A 20822-nucleotide genomic window follows, 5' to 3' on the forward strand; every position below is an offset into this window, starting at 1 on the left:
AGGTTATTTAACATTTGCTCTAAAACGTCAGTATTTGCAGCACAGCCCTAGCAATCCAAACTTAGTTATTTTAATAGCCTTTAGAAGAGACTTCTTCAGGGTTCAAGACCTAAATGTGACTCTACAGGTAATGTGGAGACACCAAACTATTCTGTATATGCATGGGAAGGTAAAATGAAAACAAAATTGCCCACATGTATATTTTAACTACATTCTACAGCTATATTAACTATACTTTGGGTATTTACATGTATTATGAGACTATTTTTGCCATTTATAAGCATGAGGTATACAAGTCTTATTGCATCAAATTAAGATCTCAAATGCAGTCATTTCGTTTTATCCAAAGCCTAATTCTTCAGCTAGATTTTGGTCATTATCAGACTTTAATTCTAATGCTTGGGTCAGAAATTGCAAGTGTTCTTCATTGCACTTTAAATCAAACACTTGTGTGCAACTTATTTCATGGTCTATTTAAGACTAATTGGAGCTGGGTGCCCTTACACAGTTCTGTAACTGGTACCTTTCCATCTTCATAGCTCAGTCTTGTCCCTCCATACTGTACAAAAAATGAATGCCAAATTAAGAGACCAGAGCCTGCAACTTCACTTTTTTTAACAGTTTACATTTTATTGTTCAATACACCACAAGAAGGCTGTTGAGAAACATGTATCATGGTCCATGAACAAATCAGCTGTAGGTCTGATGCCGAGAGACCCGTCCAGTGTCGGCCCACTTCGAATCAGTCTGTTCAGTTTCTCTGTTGGAGGTTCCGTCATCTGATTTAGGGTGGAGGCTTTAGTCATCTGAAGAGGCTTTGACAGGACGCAGCTGACAGGGATGAGGGCTTACTTTGACCTCTGCCTCATCTTTCTCCTTTTACGCTTCAGCCTGTTGGGAACCAAAAATAGCAGCGTTAGGATAAACATCGAAGTTTGAGACGCAATACCAATCACAGACATCTGATTCTTCCCAAATCAGAGGTATGGCCAGATAATTAGAAACTGAGTCACAAAAAACTGGTTTATCTTGTTCTGTGGTTTAACCATCAAGCACATTATGTGGCAAGTACAGACGAGACAGCTTTTGCCACCCTCTCCCTGTCAAATATCTTAATACAGCACAACTGCAACACTCTCTAGAACCTATGGATTTACATTTCTGCAAGAACACTTTCTGATCAGCTTTCAAAGATTACCAACAGGATACCGTCCTAATTTCAGGTTCATGTGTGAAGTAAAGTGGCTAAGTACAATGACTAAAGGATCTTAAGCTTATGTTAACAGACAGCATACAATGGGGTGCTCTCAAAACTTATCTATAAAAACCTCAACATGCAAATTTCTTGATACTGACAACTAATGAAATACACATTTAACATGTACACTACAAAGCTATAACATGTCTTCAGCATTAAGTACCATCTAAATCTAAATGAACATTAGACTGTTGAACAGTAATGGAGGCCACAGACTGCACCATGCTGACCACTGACAACCCCCACCCTGAACAGATCCATACCATCCCTGCTCTGTCTGTCACACCCCATCTCATCCTGAACTGACATTCTTGACTGCTGCTGGCATTATAATGCTTAATATATTAAATAATTATCTTACTATATTATATTATATTACATTGTTATTGTTTACTACAACTCACGGTCATATTACATACCTGTATTTATTGCTTAATCTGTCATTACCAACTATCACACCATGTCAACCTGTCACTACTGAAACATTTTCAATACTGCTATTTAATCTTAAGTCCATTTGTAACATTGTATATATCTAAATTGTATTTTATTTTACTTATTGAAACTTCTTCTTGATTGTACTTATGTCTGGGTTGCTGCAACAACTGAATTTCTGCCCGGGGGAACAATAAAGTAATATCTCATCTTAGACCGACCCTCCATGCTTACATTGGACTTCACTTTTAGATACAGACCAAAAACACAGGGCACTTCTTTCACAGTCAATTCAGTTTGACTTACAGCAATGCATGCAGAATGTACTTTGTGTGGAAACTAGACATGTGTACAAATAAATACATGACATGTGCTTACCTGCGCATACGCTTCTTCCTCCACTAGAAGACAAAAAGGAACACAATTAAATTATTCATGCAGTCATGTTTGCCATGTGTGCCCTCCACCCTATTCACTTTAGAACACGCATACAGTTAAAATGCAGATAGACTACAGTTGTAAATGATAACAGACTATACAGGACCATGGGGAGATATTTCTGCAATGTTGAACCTATAAAAACTTCGAACATTAAAACATAGCACACCTCAGGTCAGAGCTTTAGCATAGCTAACACAGCAGCATGCACCACAGTGGTCTTATTTGTACCATAGCATTTAAGTTTAACACATCTTGAGCTTTCAGAATGTATTTCGTAGTGCTTTGAAGCATGGTGTAAACTATTTAAGAAAATAAACATGAGGAAAAGACATTTTAAGCCAACGGACGATGCACGGAGGCCCATCTGCCGCAATGTAGTTGTTAGCTAGCGGCATTGACTGGACCAGGAAAACACCATAAAACGGATCTGGTTGGTTCTCTTACCTTGGCTCTCATCGTGTGGAGAAGTTTCTGTAACAATAAGACAAATCAAATAGTTAGTTGCTGTGGATGACCAAGAAAATAAAGAGATTAATTTGGATTCAGTTAGCAGTGGAGTGGTTTCCTTACCTCGAAGCGAGGAGAGCAATGGAAAGAGGATGTGACGATGAAAGAAGGCGGTATTTATACTGTTGATGACGACATATTTGAGCGCCAAATGTTATTCTTCCCTAGCTCGCTGGGAAATGTAGTCCAATTAGTGACCCTATTAACCACATATCCGTCATAATAACAGATGGAAGTTAAGTTTATTTTGATACAACGCAACTGTTCCCCATTTTGATTACCCCTTAATGCGATCATCATGAATTGGGCACAGTTTTAAGACCCTCAACGAAAAAATGTATGGTTTAATGTTTGGGGGCGGCAGTAGCTCAGTCCATAGGGACTCGGGACTTGGCTAGGAAACCGAAGGGTCGCCGGTTCGAGACCCAGTATGGACGAAGCTTGGCAAGTGGACTGGTGGCTGGAGAGGTGCTGGTTCACTTGCCTGGGTCCTGCCGAGGTGCCCTTGAGCAAGGCACCAGTGCGCTGGTAGATGGCAGCATCCTCACTCTGACATCTGTCCCTAAGCATGTTCACTGCATGTGTGTGCATGATTGTATGTATAAACCAAAAAAAACCTGTGTGTGTAGCATGTCCAAAAAATAGCACGAGTGAAAAATTAACCACCCCTAACCTTTCTTTCTTTCTTTCTAAATTGTACAATAAGTGGCAACCTCCGGTCTAAAAATAAGAGTCCAGAGCGGGAGTGCTAAAAACTGCAGTTCATCGAGGATCCGCTTGAGGCTGGCTCCGGATCTGCCAGAAACCACATACACACCCATTCAAAAAAGACAATCTTTAAAGCAGAAATAAACATGTTTACAGCCTGGTACAAAAACAGAGTGTAGTCTGGATAGCTCATGTCTCGATCGGCACACACTGTAGGGCGGCAAAACAAAAAACAAAATGTCAAAATCAAAATTTGCCGCCCCAAAATGACCACGCCCTATGACAAAAATTCATAGATTTTGTGACACATCAAGACCATCATCTCAACAATATACTGAGTGGAAAAGATGCTGATATGTTTCAACGGACTTTGAGATATAGCTATTCAAAATCCACTTCCTAATTCAGAGAAGAAACCATGAAGTGTCAAATTTGGACTTTGTGTTGGTTTTAAGACATGGGTCCAAGAGGCTTTTTTTTTTCGTAGGTCTTGACCATAGACTGTATAAAATATAGACGTAGTGTCTGTGACGTCACCCATCTGTTTCTGAAGCGCTGCTTTGAGGCCAAGCGTCAGTGGCAGCCATATTGCTGCTGTTGAGCGATTGTGGTGTAAAGAGGCGGGCTTTGAGCCTCCTAGCCAACAGGTACAGCATTCCCGCCTGTCAATCAAGTCAGCTGTGCCTCTCATTGGAAGACTTGTAATCTCAATATCTTTGAAATTGCCAGTGTGTGCCGATCGAGACGAGCTATCCAGACTACACTCGTCTTTTGTACCAGGCTGTAAACATGTTTATTTCTGCTGTAAAGATCGGCTTTTTTGAATCGGTGTGTATGTGGTTTCCGGTACTTCCGGAGCCAGCCTCAAGCGGATCCTCGATGAACTGCAGTTTTTTAGCACTTCCGCATTGGACTCATAATTTTAGGCCGGAGGTTGCCGCTTACTTGTCCCCCATTATGCATGGTGCGTTTGGGTCTGATTGGAGCATGCAGACTGAGAAAAAAACGACTCCCTGTCATATGGCGAAACACCCAACTTTGAGGGGTCGCCAGAGCCGCACCCATTGCCAAAATGAAAATCCTTTGGATATCCTTTTTTTTAGTCAGATCTTTTAAAGATGTACCACATCTTTAATAAGCTGATCACATGAGCGGTCTGAGAGAAGATCATTTCTAAGGACCCCTGGAATGGCCCAAAAAGGGGTGAAAATTTTCAACTTCCTGTTGACATTTTACCTCAATGTTACATAACTTTTTGAAGGTTTGGCATGATATATATGCACAGAAAAAATCAGAAGTGTAGGTGAAAAATAGCAAATATAGAGGGATTTTGAAAACTTTAGGGGGCAATAGAGTGCTGATTTACTAGTGATGTGTCGGTCTGCTCTTTGAGGTGGACGACGGGAGCTGGCACCTGGGTCAATTTACAAATCTTGTTTTTCTTAACTGATTATTGAATACTTTTTTAAACATCATCAATGAAATACCCTGATAACCTGCAACAGTTGGGCTAAGATTATAACTAATAAATCCTGGACTAGCATATGTTCTTAAATCGTGCAGATATTGTGTTAGTTTTTGTCATTACCTTAAGGTATAATTGGCTATAAAAAAAAAAAGTTTAGTTCCTCAAATAAAAAAAGTTAAGTAACATAATTACAATATTGCAAAAATCCACCCTCCAAATCTCTATTGTAAGAGGAAGCAGTTTTGTTTATTGATATCCACATACACAGGGATATGTGTACAGCGTGTGCTAGATGAATAACCTGGACCTTGAATATTATTTCAGGAGAAAAAAACCCCCAAAGATTTGTATGAAATTTTTTTTATTTTCATAGATGTAAAGTTCCTTTGCCCAATGAGTGAGCTACAAAGCAGGAGTTTACTTTTCTCAACATATTCAACTGTTGACAAATGTGAACCAACACAGTCCCAGACCTGAAGATGAAACTCAAACCTGAAATGTTCTCGGTTGTCCATGACAACACCCATTTTAAAGCTTCAACAGCTTCAGTTTTCATGCTTCACAAGACTAATGACGTATTAAAGCGAGAAACAGGTGTCACTAATAAAAAACTTGTTCAAAATTGGAACATTTGGGTTTCTACTTTCTCATAAAATTGAAGGGGAATGGCAGTAAATGTAGCAGATTTGTTCCCAAAGTCAAGCTGACAAACTAGCCTGTAAACTCAAAAGAAAGTGTTCCAGTCATCTCTTCAGGTTATTCTTTTTAACAAAAACTAGTGTGGTGTAAAACATGTAAAGTTCAGCCTGACATGTAGGCCAGAAACCCTTCCTACCTGAACATCATCCATCAAATTTAAATCCCTGTGATTGTGTTCAATTGTGTTACATGTTTTAGTTTGTCACATTTCAATTCAACCCTTTACTGCATCATGTAATGTTTCGTGAATTAAAGTGCTCATAAACCTTCCAATAAAAGCATGATTATTTATTTTACTTCCAACAAATTAAGACAGCTCGTTGCAACTTGTTCACAGAGAGAAACAGCATGTGACGATTCGGTCGAATGGTTCAATTTTAGAGAGAGTAATCCTAGATGGCCCCTCAGATACAGGACGCCTTGGAGAAGATAAACAGAAATGATCCATTTCTTGTGGCATCATCAGATAATCCTTTAACTATGCCTCCATTTAAAAAAGAACATATGATCCACTCCTTTTAATGCCCAATGTCAGCTTCAGATGTAAATAAGGAAGGCCTAAGGATTTTAAAGCAGGTACCAGTTACACATTGACCCATTTGACAACAAGTCTTTTAAAAGATGTTGAGAGTATTTGCAAAGATTCCTTTTTTTCCTGCTCAAGAGTAGAAAGAAAAAAAAAATAACTGTTTCAATTTTACTCTCATCAGATGCAGTAAAGGGTTAAGCATCCACAAAGGATGTTGAAATGTTTATTAAATATCAGAGTTTCTGTGTTTATATCAGTGAAATTGCCTCTATTAGGTGTGTAATGGGTAGAGAGCTTGGGGCAATTTGTCACTTTTCCTCTTGCTGCTCCTTGGGGTCTTGCATGTGTGAAAGGCAGTTTTTATTTATTATTTATTCTACGGCTTCTGTTTCCTCAGTTGGCTGTCCAGTTGCATTCTCGGCTGTCTTTGAGGCCTGTAGGATGAGAAAGGGAGGTACACATGAGTGATGAATGGGTAATAGAAAACAAATCCTTTTTCGGTGCTAGAGTCAATCAATCAATCTTTATTTGTATAGCGTCAAATCCCAACAAACGTTATCTCAAAACGCTTTTACAAACATAGGAGGTCTAGACCCCTCTATGTCAAATTATGAACAGAGACCCAACTTCAAGACAGGGTAAGACTCAGTCTGACCCCACCTTAATCCATCATGAGCATTGCACATCGCAGTATTTAGCTAGTTACAGTGGCGAGGAAAAACTTCCTTTTAACAGGCAGAAACCTCAGGCAGAACCAGACTCATGTTAGACAGCCATCATGCCTCGACCGAGTTGGGTCTTGAAAGAGGGATAGAAGAGAATAACAATTTACCTTCTTTTTCTTTTTCTTCTGTGTCTTACGACTCGCAGAACTTTGTAGTAAAGCCTGTGACAGAGGGGGAGGCGTTTCAGTATCAAGCAAACACAACATTTATGCAACCAGTTTCTGTGCGACGACACAATTCTACCTTTAGCTCCGGATCCTGAACTTCATGCTCTGACTTGTAGAGCTCTGCGTCGAAGGGTCCACCGGTGATTTTGTGAGGCCCGTTGGCCATCAGCAGCACTGTGAACTTAAACTGAGCTACACACTCTCCTGATAATCAAAGACAAAAAAAGAACAAAGGATTCAGTGAACAATCAAAGAAAATGAACAATAAAAAGAAAGGTAAACACTCACCTTCCTTCTCCTGTAGTACACTGAAAGGCTGTAGCAATTCATGTTTGGCACACTCCACCACACCCAGACGGGCTTTGGCCTCATCTCCAAAAGCTCTGATGTAAAAATAAATCCATTCAAATCTCAGTAGCTTTAAGACTAACTGTATCAGCATGCACATGTTAAATGTGCTGTTCATACCGAAGAGTAAAGGGCATTGCATCGAAGCGTCGTTCCACCTCGCTGAAGAATGTACGGGAAGTTTTCATCTTGAGGCCATACTGCTTGCTGGGGTCTCTCTTATATATAGTGGTTCTGAGACCTCCATCCCTGGCCTAGTAGGAAAAAAGACAGAGAAAAAACCTCACATATTTTCTGACACTGAAGAGTTTATTAACAACAGCAGGATCAGAAACTTTTTGGCATCTATGAGTTAAAATGAAAGAGAGGACACTGACCTTCCCTTCTCCGGTGCTGATCAACACATCCACAGCATAGACTTCATGGACCTCAAACTCGGCCTTCTCATGGTCCTTCCTGCAAGAGTGTCAACAGGAGCCAGACAAAAAAATTAGCTGACTGATGAAACCTTAAACCTGTGACAGTCCAACAGTATTCATGTTCAGATCAATGCTGAACCCGGAGACATCACAAGTCATGCTCTCAGGTGATTTAACTGCTGGGAAAAAAACAGCGCTGACTCATGCAAACTTTGATAAGCTATATTGATTGACAGAATCAAATCCTACTGTCAGTACATGCATGCATGCATTACCTACTTTCTACTCATTGCTCTATAATTCAACCAACAAACTATACCTTTGCTGGTCTGTGGGGTTCTGAATGATGGTCTTCTCTCCATCAATGACATGTTGCTTTAGCTGATGAGACAGCATACCTTTAAAAACACACAGACAGACAGAAACCCTAACATTTAACAGGAAACGTGACTCATTTCAATGGAAACATCTGCTCAACTGGGATCATCTTCCTATTACATAAGCAAATCTGAAAAGATTCTAAGAAAAGAATGAAGGACAAAAAGCATCACAAGGTGAACACTTGTGGTCGCCCTGGAGGCCTTTTTCCATGACACAGGGGCACACTGAGAGGCACAGTGTTTTAATAACAGTGCTTTCACACCAAGCAGCAACCTCCAGTCTCAAACTATGAAGCCCATGTGGAAGTGTTACAAACTGCAATTCATCGAGAATCCGCTTGAGGCTGGCTGCAGAAACACCGGAAACCACATAGACATGAATGGGAAAAAGACGATCTTTGCAGCATTAATAAACATGTTTACAGCCTGGTTCAAAAGACAGCTTGGCTCCACGTAGCTAATCTCTCTATCGGCACACACTGTACGGGGTGGATTGTTTTCTAACGCGACGGTTCAGAAGATATTAAAATTACAAGTTTTTGGCCATATAAGGACACGACTGACTTGACTCCCGGACGGGATCACATAGCTGTTGGCTAGGAGGCTCAAACCCCGCCTCTTTACGTCACACTCTACCTGGTTGAGTTCCACATTTCCAATATGGCTGCCACCATCGATTGGCTTCAAAACAGCGCTCAGGAACAGATGGGTGACGTCACGTATACTATGTCTATTATTTATACAGTCTATGTTTCACACCTATAGCAGGTTTGCTTTGTTTTGATTCAGATGATAAGTGATGCATTTTTCCTTTGAGTCGTTTTGTGTTCACACTGCTTTAATGTTAAGTGGGCTAAAGCACACACCACTGTAATGACCTTATGTCATTACATAACAGTCCCCTTCTCCGACAGCATAGGTAAACAAACGCAATGTGTACTGGTTGTACTTTGCAAAGAGGGAAGCTGGCTTCAATGCGTTAACTAACGTTAGCCACTTAACCTACCAACAATGAGTCATGGGTTTACTTTGATCAGTGAGGAGATTAAATTCCTCATCATTTGGGCAGATGTGCATATTTGTCAGACGTTGGACACCACTCACGAAAATACACATTTAAAAAGTTGAGAGTCAAAGCATGAACAAGAGGGGCTTTCTCTGTTGAGCAAAGAGCAACACATTTGACAGCAGTATGCAAGGTGTGAGACCAGTTCAGCAAAAGTGGAGGTGCCACTGATGTGAAGTGAAAAATCCAACCAGTAGCCCAAATCTTTCAGAGTCCTGTGAAGGTGCTATGCGGAGCTCTCCTGCTGACTTTGAACTGGATTGACGGAGAGTAAGGTTAGCCTATTGCTACTCTTATGCCAACTATCAGTTGAAATTGGGATTACCAAGTAGCTGTATTACTGGATATATTACTACTAGCCTACATTTACTGGTGTGATGAGTCAAATGGCTGCTTGTTCCGATTACATTCACACTGCAAACCAGCCTCTGGAGGGGTCAATTGGAAGCAAGTCGGGACCATCTCAGCTATTGTTTTGTTATGCAGCAGAGTGATAACTGCATTCACATCCAAACGTCCAAACGGGGCATATGTGCCAAGGAGGAAAATAAGCACCCTTAGACACTCACCCTCGATCGGCGAGCATTTGAAGGACTGAGCAATCTTGTTCCAGGCTTCTGTCACTTGAGAGTTCTGAGAAACACAAAAAGGTGCATTACTTTTACTACTTCAGTTCTGATTTGCACAAAATTACCAAAAAATTATGAACTATTCATATAACAATAATAATAACTGATATTCATATAGCGCCTTTCAAGAAACCCAAGGTCGCTTCACAGGGTCAGGTAGGGGGTCTGGAGGGTAGGTGGGGATATCTAATGGGGAAAGGCTGTGAGGAAAAGGTGCGTTTTGATAGTTTTCTTAAAACTGTCCAGGGTTGGGGCACTGCGGCTGTCGGGAGGGAGAGAGTTCCACAGAGTAGGGGCTGCCACACTGAATGCTCTGTCCCTGAAGGTCCGCAGCGTAGTCCGGGGGATGGAGAGGAGACCCAGGTCCGAAGACCTTAGGTTCTGGGATGGAGTGTGCTGGTGGAGGAGGTCAGCCAGGTATTGGGGGGCGAGGGCATGCAGGGATTTTTAAGTGAGGAGGAGGAGTTTATAGGTGATGCGGTACTTTACAGGGAGCCAGTGGAGGTGAATGAGAGTGGGGGTGATGTGCTGCCAGGGCTTGGTGTGCGTGAGAACCCTGGCAGCAAACTGTGAGATAATGGTGACATCTACCTGGTTACCAGGTTTAACAATGCGAAGAGCTGCTTCTGCACACAGATGGGCCGCGTTGACAACATCAGCTTTTCTGCCTGTGATGGGGTTCTCCTGCAGAAAGAAGACAGAGAAGAGTTCTTGAATCCATTTTTCAAAGAATAAACACAAAACTCAGAATAAAGCTAACCTGGGGAACCAGACAAGTCTTCCAGCACATGTTTTATTTGCTCTAGCAGAAACATCAGGGTTCCCCTTGTATTCAGACAGATCTAACCTGATACAGGTCAGACCAATCACAACTGTTTTGTCTAATTGAGCAGGTATGATGAAGCAGACCCACGGGACACAGCACAGAAAGTCTGAAAACTTGCTCCCATTCATTGTGAATTGCAACCATCTGCTTCCCCTGCGCAAGACCACCTGGCAGAACAGATCTGGCAGGCAGCGCTGCTTTTTAACGACTTCTCCCCCTCATTATGTCAAAATCATGCGTTTCAAGCAAACATTGGTGTGGTATTTAGGATATAAACCCTGTGGAGTGCTGGTTTTATTAGGAGACTCAAGATTTAATTTAAGACTGCAAGTGAAGAAGCAGAGGTGGGCGGCACATCTAGGCAAACTGGAAGCTTGACAGTGGGTCTGCACCATAAGAGCAGTTAGTGCATTTTTGCAAACAATAACGATTGCTGCAGCTAACATGAAATACTCTGGATGTGCTGTTGCACAAGATTTGACAGTAGTTCACATTCAAAAACAAGATTCAAGTTTTGGCTGCTAAATCATTTAAAAAAATAAAATGTTACTATATTCATTAAACTTGAATGTTGAAATGGGATGTTGGAAATGGCTTTCTAGATAAGCAGCCTGCCACAACCTCACTCATTTCTCTACCTTGATGTGTTGTAGCATCCTGAGGCATTTTGTTCTGGCTCATTGACAACACCTCTTAGAAAACAGAAAGTGAACTGAGAGGTTACACATGTGAGTTGCTCTTGTGATGTCAAGCCAACGTAAAACAGTGTTTAACATTTGAATGAAGCCCTCACCTTACTGGCCCCAACCACAAAGCTGTGTGCAACGTTGGCGATGAAGCCGTCCACGTGAACCCCTAGATCTCTATGTATAAAGAAGAAGAGGGAGAGCGTAAACGAGAGTTTGGAATAACAACACAACAAAGCAAATAGATCAGGCTTTAAGTTCACTGCAAGCTTAACTGCCACCCAGCTGTGCAAATGACTCATGTTACTTAAAAAAACAACCAAATAAACTCTGGAAGGACAAATGTCAACTATCCTCCACCTTGGAAAATGAGCCTTTTAAAGTCTTAACAATAACCGTTAAGGTCAGACGAAAGTAAAGAAATTAAATGTGTTCCAGCCATTAAACAGAAGATGAATTCCAAGGTGATTTTCTTTTGGCTGTACATCAGCTGGAATACAGTGAAGGACTTATTGTGAATTCAAGGGAGCAGCACTCCAGACTCTAACAAATTGAAAACCTACTGGGTGTAGCTATATCACATTGAGCTAACACAAACAGCTTGAAAACACTGTAGATGTACACAACACACAAAAGACAAAAGACACAAAGAACACACCTGGCAACACAACAAATAAGATGAGCTGGTGTTACATAAAAAAAGGATTCATCGGATTATGCAGATGGATTGCTGCCAAAGCTGAAATCCAACACATTACTACAAAAAAGACCTGTTATAAAATGTCAAAATTTAGCCCAAAACAACATGATTTGGTTCTTAAAGATTCAGTTTAAAAAAAACGAAAAAAGTTAATTGCCACGATTTGATGACTCAGAACCCTCACAGACCGGTTCTAAAAATGTCTGACCTTACTTGTCGTTTGCCACACAGGACAGACAGGAGGACAAAACTTCACCAATGAAGCAAACAGTCAAAAGCAAAAGAGAAAACTCTCACATACAAGCCAAGAAATCACACAGAAATAGGGAGGACCACACAGTGGGAGACTCAAGACACATGTGAGGAAAGAGGAGAGAAACATTTATTGCAGAGCATGGTGCCTACATTTTGACCAGATCCCCATCTTTAAGTGTGTAGACAGGGTCACTCTTCAGGGGAGAGAAGTGGCAAACACAGTTATTGACTGAGACGCTGGTGGGAAAGGCAATGCCTAGAAGAGGGAGAAGAGAACCACCAAGTCTTCATTTGGAAATCATCAAGATTAGCAAAACAAACTACATGGATGGAGGGGCTGATGCTGGGATCAACTAAGAAACATATTATTATTCATCTTAATAGCCTAGTTATCAAAACTAGACAAGGCAGTGTGGACTCACACTCAAACAGACAACCAAAAGTTCAAAAACTGTATCCAGACTCTTCCTCTTGATGGGCCGATCACTGTCCACTCATATAAAAACAAGCCAACTTATATCTTCTTGACCTCACCTTTTTTCATTTCCTTCTCCTTCTTGAAGACCTTCCCAGTCTCAGCCATAATGTATTCATCCCCCTTCTCGCATAGGCTGAGCACAGACACCCCTGGCTTGGCTGTATCCACCACCAGACGAAGAGCCTCTGGATGGAATAATGAACCAATAAGAGGAGGGCAATCGTATTAGAGAAGGTAGATGTATGAATGTGTTGCTGCTGCGATAAAAAGACAAGAAATAATTTGAGAAATTGTTGTAAAAGGTGCATCAAAGTTGGCTTATGATAGAGGTCCCCAAAACATGTCTTTAAAGTTTATTGCTCAAAAAAACACTTTGAAATCAGATTTTGGTCTGCCTGTAAACCCCTCTTTTTCAGCCCTGCTCAGAACAGGCTGTTTTCTGTGTCTGTGCCTTTAAATGAATGAGCTCTCTGACCACGCCCCCTCAGGAAGTGGATGAGGCCTCGGCTGTCCAGCACGTTGATCTAATGTTTACATGTTGGCTGAATATACACAGCTGCTCACAGATCCGCGTTACTTCAAGCCTCTGAATTTGATCCAGAATCTGATCCTGACGGAGAGGCGCCTGCAGCAGGACCTTTCTGAACGATTGATCACAGATTTTGGGTTTCTTGTTGTTTCATTTGTCAGTATGTAGACGTGTGTCTTGGTACACAGCGACGAACATGTAGCTATGTGGCTATGCTAACTAGCGGTAGCACTTTTCCATGAAAAATAAAAATCCTCCACTAGATCTTCAAATCTGCAGACGTGGGGAGTAAAACCGACCTTTGTGTTTATTAAGACAGCCTACAACTAGCATGCCTCCCTCCTAAGCTCCTTGTTAGCACACCTGTGTGCAGGTAATGAAAAACGGAGGAGGGGTTGAGTTGTATTTTATACAGTCTATGGGCTGAACAAGCTCCGAGCTCTGACTTCCGTTACAGACCGGATGGCATTGTGACGTATGAAAAACACTGAAAACTGAAACGGCTCGTTTCAGCACACATTTACAGAAAGGTGGAGAAATCAGAACAGCGGCAGAATGGATTTTTTTCATTCTCGGGGGGTTTGTAGACATGCCAGGGACACATATTTCAGGTAGAGAACCATTAAAAAGTTGATTTTGCATGATATGTCACCTTTAAATATCATCAGGTGTCTTGGGGAAAATGTTCAAGGCAGTTTGATTCTGCTGATATTAAGATACATGACCTTAAACTGGATTAGGTGAAACTGATATTTCTTTACACAAAAGCATTTCTTTAGCATCAGCATAAAAGCTTCTTTCTGTTAAATATATTCATTTCCGAAAAGGTTACCACTTCTTCTCATGATAATAAACTACATTACGATACATACCAATATTAAGACGTATGGAAAATGGACACATGACTGATGGTTTAATTCATAACCCTTTAATGCTAATTTCCACAAACAAGAGGAGCAATCCTCAATTAAGAACATTAAACAACCACAAGAGCGCTGCGACACCATCAGCACCATGTGAAACAGAGCTGACCGTAATGTATGGAGTGACGTGTAAGCTGGAGCGTTACATCTCCTATTATCAGTGGTGGACAAAGTACACAGCTTCATTCAGGGTTCCCACTCTTTTCCAGAGATCATTTTCCAGGACATTTCCAGGACATTTTCATTGATGATCAAGCTGGTATGACCGTCTAAATTTAGTTCCTAATTTAGTTCCTAAATAGTCTAATATGTTCCTCTCAGTGGAAGTCTACATTGAAAGACATGTAGTCTATGGCTATCAATGAAATCATCTCTTACATACTTAAAAATGATGGCAAATTGATAATAGAATAGCCAGGGACCCCTTACAGGTGAGAAAATTGTCCATGGCCCCCACATAATTGTAACACAGATTAAGCACAGTAGTGATGTGTCATGATCAAAAGCTGCGGCTCTGAGAGTCGATGCTTTATAGTGAATCAGAAGAGCTGGCTCGCATCAACAGAGAAAGCCGGCTCCCAGTTTTTTCCTTTCCCTCCTTAGCTCTCTCAGTGCTCAGCCCCAGCTCTGCTCACAGCAGAACTTTGTTTTGATTGGTCAGCATGGCGGCCATGTGGCCAATCATATGTGAGGATATAGGATACAGGTGGTGGAGGGGAGGCTGTGTATCCTGGCTTCATCTGTTCCTTCAGAGAGAGTCTTCTTGAAGACCGGGCAAATACTCACTGAGAGGAGAAATCGGATCAGCCCATCCAAGCTGAGGCATCTGATCTTTCTCAATACCAACCTGAGGACATTAATAATGTTTGCTTGAGTTTGGTTCTGGTTCGGTTTACCTGAGTTGGTTCTGGTTCTGTTTGCTTGAGTTTGGTTCTGGTTCGGTTTACCTGAGTTGGTTCTGGTTCTGTTTGCTTGAGTTTGGTTGTGGTTCGGTTCTGGTTCTGTTCTGGTAAGGTTCTGGTTCGGTTCTGATTCGGTTCGGTTCTGCTTCAGTTCTGGTTTGGTTCGGTTCCGATTCGGTTCCGATTCGGTTCCGATTCGGTTCGGTTCCGGTTCGGTTCTGGTTCGGGTCTGGTTCGGTTCTGGTTCGGGTCTGGTTCGGTTCTGGTTCGGTTCTGATTCGGTTCGGTTCCGGTTCGGTTCTGGTTCGGTTCTGGTTCGGGTCTGGTTCGGTTCTGGTTCAACTCTGGTTCGGTTCTGGTAAGGTTCTGTTCGGTTCTGGTTCAGTTCTGGTATGTTTCTGGTTCGGTTCTGGTTCGGGTCTGGGTCGGTTCTGGGTCAGTTCTATTAGGGTTCTGGTTTGGTTCTGGTTTGGTTCTGGTTGAGTTTGATTCTGGTTCTGTTTGCATGAGTTTGGTTCTAGTTCTGTATGCTTAGGTTCTAAACCTAACCCTATCCTAACCCTAACCCTAACCCTAATCCCAACCCTAACCCTAATCCTAACCCTAACCCTAACCCTAATCCTAACCCTAATCCTAACCCTAACCCTAATCCTAACCCTAATCCTAACCCTAACCCTAACCCTAATCCTAACCCTAACCCTAATCCCAACCCTCACCCTAATCCTAACCCTAACCCTAATCCCAACCCTAACCCTAATCCTAACCCTAACCCTAACCCTAACCCTAACCCTAATCCTAATCCTAACCCTAACCCTAACCCTAATCCTAACCCTAATCCTAACCCTAAACCTAACCCTAAACCTAACCCAAATCCCAACCCTAACCCAAATCCTAACCCTAATCATAACCCTAATCATAACCCTAACCCTAACCCTAATCCTAACCCTAACCCTAATCCTAACCCTAACCCTAATCCTAACCCTAACCCTAATCCTAACCCTAATCCTAACCCTAATCCTAACCCTAACCCTAATCCTAACCCTAATCCTAACCCTAACCCTAATCCTAACCCTAACCCTAATCCCAACCCTAACCCTAATCCTAACCCTAACCCTAATCCTAACCCTAATCCTGACCCTAACCCTAATCCCAACCCTAACCCTAATCCTAACCCTAACCCTAATCCTAACCCTAAACCTAACCCTAAACCTAACCCAAATCCCAACCCTAACCCTAATCCTAACCCTATTCATAACCCTAACCCTATTCCTAACCCTAACCCTAATCCTAACCCTAATCCTAACCCTAATCCTAACCCTAACCCTAATCCTAACCCTAACCCTAATCCTAACCCTAATCCTAACCCTAACCCTAATCCTAACCCTAACCCTAATCAAAACCCTAACCCTAATCACAATCCTAACCCTAACCCTAATCCTAACCCTAACCCTAATCCTAACCCTAATCCTAACCCTAACCCTAATCCTAACCCTAACCCTAATCATAACCCTAATCCTAACCCTAAACCTAATCCTAACCCTAATCATAACCCTAACCCTAACCCTAATCAAAACCCTAACCCTAACCCTTATCACAATCCTAACCCTAACCCTAAACATAATCCTAACCCTAACCCTAATCATAACCCTAATCCTAACCCTAACCCTAACCCTAATCCTAACCCTAATCCTAACCCTAACCCTAATCATAACCCTAACCCTAACCCTAATCCTAACCCTAACCCTAATCATAACCCTAACCCTAACCCTAATCATAACCCTAACCCTAACCCTAACCCTAATCCTAACCCTAATCCTAACCCTAATCATAACCCTAACCCTAATCATAAGCCTAATCCTAACCCTAACCCTAATCATAACCCTAACCCTAACCCTAACCCTAATCATAACCCTAACCCTAATCATAACCCTAACCCTAACCCTAACCACAATCCTAACCCTAACCCTAATCATAACCCTAGGATCAGGGTGAGAATGATTTTGTAACAGAAGAAATGCACACAATTGGGCATTATAAGGCTTCTCATAAAACACCGTACGTAAAGGGTTTTCAACACAAACTATTATTTTTTGCAAAATTAAGGTAAAAAATATACGGATACAAAAGATTCTAAATTAAGAGCCGTTTGAGAGTCGAAAGAGCCGGCTCTCTGTAAAGAGCTGAACTTCCCATCACTAAAGCACATGCTTACTATCATTTGCACTCTTAGTTGCCCTTGGAACTATTTGTATTGTAAAACGTATCAATGTAAATCCTTCAGACCTGTACCATAGTGATAAACAGATAACACTTCAATTTGAATCAAGTAAATACCACTTGTATACTTTAAAACAGAGGGTCATTTCATTCCTTGTGGACTCAACATGACAACATTTATACTTTTTAAGTAATTGATCTTAAACGCTTTCAGAAAATTAACAGTAACAAGACTCACATATCCCTTCAGCCACCAAATGGTATCATAACAATGGTGTATATGCTGTTTGTAATGACACAGCACAATTTTATAATTTATTAGAAATGTATTCTTATTTCACGGACCCCCACGCTATGGTTCGCAGACCACCAGGGGTCCCAGGACCCCACTTTGAGAACAACTGAGCTAGAGTACGGTAATTGAGCCAAATGTACCATAAAACATAAACAATATACCCCCGTTTTCTGTGAAAGCATGATTATGAAGTGAAGGAGAAAAGATGTGAAAAAAGTTGCGCAGTGTCGCTGTCTTTTCCAGCACAGCGTGCACTCAACTTTCAATGAATGGGGATGTGTTTTGTTAATAGGGTCAGGTCACATGCAGCCATGTTGGAATAATTTTCCAGGACTACATGTGATTTTCCAGGACATTTTACTTTTTCTCCCATTTTCCAGGTGTTTTCCAGTACTGGAAAACTGGTCAACTGGACGCGTGGGAACCCTGTTCATTACTTAAGTCAAAGTATAGATCCTCCAGGTCAAATATTACTCCAATACAAGTGAAAGTTGTTCTGTCTGATTATTACTTGAGTTAAAGTTACTCCAAACACAGACAACTTAGTTTGAAATGTTCACCTGGAATGAAACAAATGTTACGTAGCTCAACACGCTTTCTCAGGTTGGACAGTGAATGTTTGTATGTTTGGGCAGAGTGGGAAACAGGGAGAACATTTCAAATTATACGTATCATTCTTCATTTCAAAAACCTCTAACACGGGCTGAAGATATGGCCATGGGTGCTCAGGTGGAGACTTATAGCCATCATTAACACCTCTAAATGAACTGCCTGATCTCAGTGACATTTGCTGTGTTTGCTCGATTCATCTGTGGAGACACACGATATACAGGTATGACTAAACCACTGAGACAAACAGAACTACACAAACACATTTTACTGTCTTAGGGATCAGATTTCAGAAAAAATAAGAAAATTCATGAGCTGACTTCAAAGCAAAAGTAGTGAGTAACTAGAGCATTGATATAAATGTAGTGGAGTAAAAAGTAATAAGTTCCCCCAAAAAACAATACTCAAAAACTATTTACTAAAAAAGTGAAGTACAGATACTCCAAAAATGTAATTAAGTACAGTACTCAAGTAAATGTCCTCTGTTACTGTCCACCACTGGTTGTTATTAACGTTACTGAGCAGACATGTTAACTTATAAGTCAACAAAACAAACAACATAGCTCCAACAACAATAACTGGAGCAGAAAGTAATTAAAAAGGGGAGTTTAGCATGATATGAACACAAAGTAAAGAATGAAACTGTCACAAGCAAAAGTTATCAGTTGTCGCCTGACTGTCAAACGTTGTCTTCAAACATTAACATGTTTATCAGACTGTAGTGGAGAAAAGGCTGAGCTAACTTTAACTTGCAAGCTAGCACTGAGAATAAGTTACAGCTATACATACTGACAGATCAATTCAGTAACTGGACCTAAGCGCTGAGCAGATATATCTGAGGAATTACCCTCAACCTAACCGGCTGCACCTGCTGACAAGCTAGCTAGCCAGCCGGTTAGGATCTGTGCCTCTCGCAGGTAAACCACATGGCTGCCCCGGTTGTTGGAAACTAACGTTAGCTGGCTGCATGGCAGGCCAAGGGGGAGCAAGTCAGCTTACCAACGGCTACTTTATTATAATGGTACTCACGGTTAGCGATGTCACCACCCATTTTGTACTTGGTGACCACCAGATCTTCGGCTATGGTCTGTTCTTGCTCCTCGTCAGACATCTTGGCAGTGAAGTTTCAGTCGCTAGTCGGCCCCGAACAGCGGTAGCTAGTCCCCGCAGCTCTGCTGAGATCTGACAGATGATGCTTACACACCAGCCTCCTGCTGCCCCTAAGCCCCTCCCACTTCACAGTGACGATAAATGCGTCACAGCGACCCTAACCTAACCTGTCTATGAACCTATAACCCGCCAAACTGCAAAGGGACTCTGTAACATCTACACCGTGTTCCAATTATTATACAAGTTGCATTTTTGTGGATATTTTAAAAACTGTTAACAGTCGTTTTCAAATTTGTTAGGAAGTCAGATAGTAAATATATTTCTTCAACTGTGTGGTTAAAATGATGCTTTTCGGCTGTATTTTTAAAGCAATCCCATCAGCAAATACATTGCTGATCTGCTTCTACTTTATGAACCACCTCGACCTCTGAGGTCATCAGGTACTGGTCTGCTTTCAGTCCCTAGTGTCAGAACGAAACATGGTGAAGCAGCGTTCAGTCATTATGCACCACATATCTGGAACACACTCCCTGAAAGCTGGAGGTCTGCTCCAACTCTCACCTCTTTTAAATCAAAGATTAAGACTTTCTTATTTGCCACTGCCTTCCTATCTTAGCTCATTTTAACTCACTTTAAATTATAATTTTAATGTATTTTTTAATATATTTCTAATTTTCCTTTTCTTTTCTATGTTTTATTATATTTGTCATTTTAATTGTGCTCTGTTATGCTTGTCTGAATGTTTCCAATGCTTTTAATGTTTTTAATGTAAAGCACATTGAGTTGCCCTTGTGTATGAAATGCGCTATACAAATAAAGCTGCCTTGCCTTGCCTTGCCTTTTAAATAAATGCAGAATCTGCAGAAATGGGTGTGCCAAATTAGTATGCAAGTTGGTGATAAGAGCATATAACTTGTGAAAATTCAAAAACTAGGCACCATTTTTAATGTCCTATTGATTGAAAATAACAATATTTACTACAACTGTATTCAAACTTCAACAAAAACAACAGTTTTCTTTACATTTGTGTACAAAATGAAACTGATAATGTGTTTGAAATATGTCAAATCTAAAGTGTTTCTCCAATGTAACCTCCTTTTCTTTCAGTGAGGGTCAGAGGTCACAGGTAAACCGATTTAGTGAGGTTTCTGATGACTTCTCTGCTGCCTCTGTATGCTGTACCTAGTATGGCTTTCCAAAGAGGCTCTTTTGGGCTGTATTTCTTGCCATTACTGTAAATTATCTCCTTTATTATTGACCACAAGTTCTCAGTCGGGTTGAGTAAGCAGGCAGGCCAGTTCATGAGGCGATCCTCTTTAAAGCCCTGAGATGCCATCCTGTCCTGGGAATGACGTGAGGCATGTGACGGTGCATTGTTCTAATGCATGAACTCTAGCATCTTTTTCACTTTAGCTGAATGTATTTTCCTCCATGGAGGAAAATACAAAAGAGGATCGCCTCATGAACTGGCCTGCCTGTATAATGTAATAATGTATAATGCTTTGTATGCTTC

At 41.2% G+C, this 20822-nt stretch overlaps 1 protein-coding gene and 1 long non-coding RNA gene across 2 annotated transcripts; both read right to left on the reverse strand.

The window, feature by feature from the left end:
• Positions 1-604: 604 nt before the first annotated feature.
• Positions 605-2789, reverse strand: LOC117819023. The gene is made up of 4 exons (XR_004632425.1): positions 2705-2789; positions 2579-2605; positions 2072-2094; positions 605-891 (listed from the first exon to the last, which is right to left on the reverse strand). It is a non-coding gene; the product is annotated as an uncharacterized LOC117819023 (long non-coding RNA).
• A 2372-nt stretch (positions 2790-5161) lies between these two features.
• On the reverse strand, positions 5162-19437 carry pa2g4a (proliferation-associated 2G4, a). The gene is made up of 13 exons (XM_034683852.1): positions 19229-19437; positions 12781-12909; positions 12397-12502; positions 11399-11468; positions 10371-10463; positions 9720-9783; positions 8024-8102; positions 7663-7741; positions 7406-7539; positions 7226-7320; positions 7014-7141; positions 6878-6931; positions 5162-6479 (listed from the first exon to the last, which is right to left on the reverse strand). The coding sequence occupies exons 1-13, from the start codon at positions 19308-19310 to the stop codon at positions 6417-6419; spliced, it is 1176 nt and encodes a 391-aa protein (XP_034539743.1). The 5' UTR covers positions 19311-19437; the 3' UTR covers positions 5162-6416.
• Positions 19438-20822: the final 1385 nt, after the last annotated feature.

This window comes from Notolabrus celidotus, chromosome 1 (assembly GCF_009762535.1).
Source record: "Notolabrus celidotus isolate fNotCel1 chromosome 1, fNotCel1.pri, whole genome shotgun sequence".
Classification (NCBI taxonomy): Eukaryota; Metazoa; Chordata; class Actinopteri; order Labriformes; family Labridae; genus Notolabrus; species Notolabrus celidotus.